A 5,211-nucleotide genomic window follows, 5' to 3' on the forward strand; every position below is an offset into this window, starting at 1 on the left:
TCATATAGGGATGTTCATAAGGTCTAAGTGATGAACATTAGCACTGCTTTTCAAGAGCATCAGGAGAAAGGTGGTGAACAAACATATCTCATTATTGTATTATCTGTTTCTCTACTGCACTGAACATAGCAGACACAGACTGCAATGTTTAACTTTCTGAAACCAATGCTCTGTGAATGCGAAAACCAGGGGACTTGAATTAAATTGAAATTAAAGTGGAGATAAACACCAAACTGGGAGCCAGTTACCATTTTTGCTGGTGTAACAGTGCAATGGTGATGGTTTTTCTCTCTCCAGAACACCTTGGCGAAGGCACTGTATGACAACAAGGCAGAGTGCTCAGATGAGCTGGCTTTCCGCAAAGGAGACATCCTGATGGTTCTGGACCAAAACATCATTGGCAGCGAGGGCTGGTGGAAATGCTCCCTCCACGGCAGGCAGGGCCTGGCCCCCGCTAACCGCCTCCAGCTCCTCGCTGCTGCACAGGCTGTCCTGCTGCCTCCTTCTGCCCCGAGCGACTCCACAGAGTCACCAGCTGGCCAACAAAACATCTACCAGGTTCCCTCCCTCCCCAAGCCTCCCGTGTCATCGTCTACCTATGAGAAGATGGAGGGGTGGGTTAAATCCCCGGCCAGTGTCTCTGCCCTTCCTGCCCAAAAGATATATCAGGTACCAGCCTTGGCTGCACAGCTGCTCAGTGAAAGGACCCGAAGCTCAACCAGCCAGGTAAGAATACAAGCAGCTAGAAAAATGACAAATGTTATTACTAGAACTATCATTGAAAATCAGGGAAAATAATAAAGGGTATTGGCCTCAGTGTTTCAGTGGAATTTGCAGCAAAGGCAGGCTAATAAATGGTGTTTAGGAAACTCCCATCAATTCTACTACAGTTTATAGCATTGTGTGAGAAATGCTGCTCTGGGCAACAGATGAGTCTCTATATGCTGTACTCCCTCACATTTTTGACAGTTGAAGGCAGCTGTAAAATAGGGCAGGAAGAATATACCATTTGTTTGGAAGAATCTAGGAATAGTTTACAAACCTACCCCAAAGTTAAAATAACAAGACACAGAACTTTCTCCTCTGATGGTCTACAGCATGCAGCCATCCAGAGTCCTCTGGGCACATGTGGGATCTTTGCATCCATCTGCACAGGAAGATGATTCATAATTTAAAAAAAACCAACCCACCCTTTGCTGTGTGATTGCTGCCTTTTGTCTGGTTTCTGCTGTTTCCAGCATCTCAGCAAGCTCAGAGTACTGCTACTTCTCTCTTCTGCTACTCAAGGTTGTCTCTGTGCTTGCACAAAGTAGCGGCACCTACTTTAGAAGTGCTGGAGGACGTAGGGTTTTTTTGTGTGGCCTGAATCCATTTCCCTCCCAGCCTGTTTTTGCTGCTGCTGAGACAGTGAGCAGGGTGTATGGGGTGAGAGCAGCCACCAGTCTCCCCAGTTACGGAGGGGAATCACAAACCTGGCTTTTCGGGTTTTATTACAGCTGTTTGGCCTGGCCTCTTTCCTGCTCCTTGCATTGGGAGCTCAGATGGAACATGTTATGTGGAACACGTAATTTGACTAAATGTTGCATCACGTCTTAACATCAAAAACTTCTGCTTTCTTCAGCCTAAAATGAATGGAGAATCTTTTATTATAAAAGGTAAATAGATCAGGTGGAAAGGAGTTCAAGTGCAAGTTTTTGTTCAGTCCCATGAGCTCTTCAGCCCTGGGTGGCTCTTTATTCTGTGTACAAAAATCATGTCAGAGATGTTAATTTAAAAAGGAAAGGAATTCAGCTCTGAATTATACACCCTTTTAGGCTGATTTAATGATAATTTTATTTATGGGACTCAGCCAGCTTTCATCCCACTGTGCCAAAAGGCATTCAGTCTGTGTGTACAGTTACCATAACTGCAAGCTCACACTGAGTCATAGCTACAAAAGACCCTTTTGCACTTGCTGCTATCTGATTTCTCTATGTTCCTAACCCTAAAGAAAGCCTTTGCAAGTTGAACCCAAGATTGATACAAATTTTCCACGCTGTGCCAGCAAACCAGGCTGAAAATATCATCTATTATTCTCTATCTAAATGAATGGCTCAAGAGAAGAGCTCCTTGGCTGTTCCTGTCTCTCTGTCATTTCAAGAGTTTATATACCTAAGCCTTGTTTACTCTGTTGGAGAAAGAAAAACCAAAGTCCTCGCCTGCTTTTATTATTTAGAAGTTCAGATCTGCCTGAGGTGCCACTTGCATGGTGTCACAGCTGTTCCTAGCCCAGCTGTATGTGGTGGTTGTGATCCCTACGCAGATGCATGGGCAGGCTCGGGGGTGAAGAGCCCATCCGAGCGCAGAACAAACCGCAGCGCTTCGTACCGCCCCGTGTAGATCCTGTGGGACAACTGGCAAAGTTCCTGGCATGCTCAGCTGTCCTCTGAGCAGCTGGGTAGAGCGAGCATAAATCTTTGAGGGAGCTGATAGAAAGCAGTAAACCAAAACACAATCCCTCAAAGCCTGTGTGCTTTCACCCTGTAGAAAAGCCCTGTCACTTCTTTATTTGTTGCCTAATGCACAGGGCACCTTCCTGCTCTGGTGTGACCAAAAGTACTTTAAAATGTTTTGTTCTCAAAGTGGTAGTAAGAAGTGAGCTTCCTTTTTGCTATATACAGAGTAAGATTTGTCCATCTGAAAACAGAGCTGGGCTCAGGGTGGCTTTCTTGATACCATTTCTCTTTTACCCTTTCTACTCAGGAAATTCACGTCTCTTCCGCCTGTGTTTGCAAGAAAGACAGCTCCTGTCACAGAGCGCTAAGGGGATTTGTGTTCACTCACCGTTCCCTTTCTTCAGATGAGAGCTAAGAGCTTTCACAAAAATGAGGCAAACTGACAGTTGGACTTGATGATCTTAAAGATCTTTTCCAACCCAAGTGATTCTACGGTTTTAAAGTTGGAGTCTTATTCCTCTACCATATTTTCCTTAAATTTAGTTGCTACAACACTCACTCACATGATGGAAGAACACTACCTCCAATTTTAAATAATTAAAATTAAATTTAAAAACTTAATGTCATTCCCGTATCAGACTTCTCTGTTTATGGACAGGACATCAAGGTGACTACGTTGACTCATTCCAAATGAGTCAGTTTTTCATAATTACGCATTTAATTACAGAATTATGCATTTCGGCCTGTACCTTTTTGCTGCTCTTACTTAATACAGCTTAACCTAATGGCTCTATGAGACTAGAGAAGTAGAAATTCCCCCACTTTCTTTTTTTAGTGGTTCTGCTTTTGGGTAGTCTAAAGATTTAAGTGATAACTGAAGCTGAATTTTCTCCAAATCTTTTCCCTCCCTTGGTTAGTAAGGCAGATTGTCTTTGTTTTGTATGTGCCAATTCTTATCTGAAATAAAGTAGAAATGCTGTCAAATTAGAATTATAGGGAAAAAATACCATGCCTGCTTGTAAGGTCAGTTCTGGTCTATCACCATCACTGAAAAGCTGAAAGGTTTTTTCATCACTTGAGAGCGATTACTTTAATGGTGGCCTATTCAGCGAATTGAGTTTTCAAAGATGTCCTGAGCTTACTGCTCACTGCAGCTTTCTCATTATTGTTTTTCCTCCCTCTCTAAGCATCTGTTTACTCTCCCGAGAGCATGCCGGGCTTCAGCCCCAAATATCAGGAGTGAGGTGTACGATGTTCCCTCCATGCAGCGCCGCGAGTCCCTACTCACGCAGGTGAGTCCAGCCACCACCACCCCCTGCAGCTGGGACCATGTAGGACCTCAGAATAGATTTAAAAGTAAATTCTACTGCTTACCTTTCTGCTTTTTGTAAAATTTGGCAGAAAATAATCTATTTTTAAGGAAGTTCAGAATCTAAGGCAGTTCCCTTGAATTTGTTAAGACATTCGGAGAAATATGTCAGATCTGGTGTATTTCTAATAAACGCTTTCAGTTTTACTGTTACTGAGTTCCAGGGCACAGATGAATTCTCAGTATCAGGATGTCAACCTCTCTGCTTTGGTTTGTCCATCAGGAACTGTCCCTTGACTCTGTGTCATTTGATGGAGAAGGTTTCGAGATGTTTACAGAAGTGTCACTAGTGCATACACAAAAATAAACTAAATGTCACCCATACCACCCACCTCCTGGGCAAGAAAATGCAAGAGGTAGCTCATGTAACCACAACGCACTCAGGGCAGGGCAACACATTGATTGCATCTACCGCTGAAGCGCCCTGTTACATGACCTTGATACTGTACTTCCCTGGGGAGAGTGAACGTCTCCACATTTCCTCTCGCTGTAGCCTCTGCAGGTCACCAGGCTGGGACAGACGCTGGCCCCCAGCCCATCAACTACCATACAGAGGCGTGTATGTGGGGCTGGAGCACGTTTGTGGATCCTCCCCATGCATCTCACCCTCCCAGGCAGCACCTGGCAGTGCAGGGTTCAGCCCACTCTAATCCATTTATTATCAAGTTAACCACAAACTTCTTTGTGTTACCCACAAGGAAGGTGCTCCAGCAGCTTGAGTTCTACCCATGCTGTCCACACTAGGAACTACACAGTATACGACCCGAAAGCCTTTGATTCCACCAGAGTCTTCAGTGGGCTCTAAAACGGATTGAAGTCAACCTGGTTTTTTTCTCCTTTGACCAGAGTGGCGCCACGCCGCCCACTGCACGAAAGGGCTCTGTGCTGCTCAGACCTGAGGGTTTCCAGGAAGAGCAGAAACAGCTTTACAACACCCCAGCCAGCCCAGAAAAGGCAGGAGCTGTTATCCAGAAAGACTCAACCGTGGGCAACGTAAGTGAGACTCTGACACAAGAGAATAACACCTCATTGCTATGATGCTGGGCATGTGTGCTGAACCTCCCTCAAGGTAATTGTGGGGTTAAGACCAGCACATCTGCAGTGCAGCACTTTGTCCTTGGTACTAAAGAGACAAATACACCTGGCTCCTGTATAGTCAGGGTACAGACTAGGACTAGGACTACCACTGTGTGGTAAAAAAACCTAAAACCACCACAGTTTTAGGATCCAAGAGAATTTTGGCAGGCTCCTTACCACACACCCCCAGGGCTGAGCTGCAACACCTCAGGGCAGACCATCCCAGCACAGGAAATCTGAGGTTTCCTGGTTTTGTGGATTTAAAGAGAAGTGCATTAGGTCAGGCTTGCACAGAGTCTGTTCAGCAGGAGCAATAGAACTGGTGCTACC

General features: G+C 45.0%; 1 protein-coding gene across 1 annotated transcript in view; it reads left to right on the forward strand.

Annotated features, from left to right (window-relative positions):
* Window positions 1–291: 291 nt before the first annotated feature.
* The window catches only part of CASS4 (Cas scaffolding protein family member 4), a gene marked incomplete at its 5' end in the record, with an annotated part of 9,345 nt that continues 4,425 nt past the window's right edge, over window positions 292–5,211 (forward strand). The window contains 3 exons of the mRNA XM_010183959.1: window positions 292–726; window positions 3,623–3,727; window positions 4,651–4,797. Coding sequence (XP_010182261.1) covers window positions 292–726; window positions 3,623–3,727; window positions 4,651–4,797 — 687 coding nt within the window. The remainder of the gene's footprint in view (window positions 727–3,622; window positions 3,728–4,650; window positions 4,798–5,211) is intronic.

Source organism: Mesitornis unicolor, unplaced genomic scaffold, assembly GCF_000695765.1.
Source record: "Mesitornis unicolor isolate BGI_N332 unplaced genomic scaffold, ASM69576v1 scaffold44724, whole genome shotgun sequence".
Classification (NCBI taxonomy): domain Eukaryota; kingdom Metazoa; phylum Chordata; class Aves; order Mesitornithiformes; family Mesitornithidae; genus Mesitornis; species Mesitornis unicolor.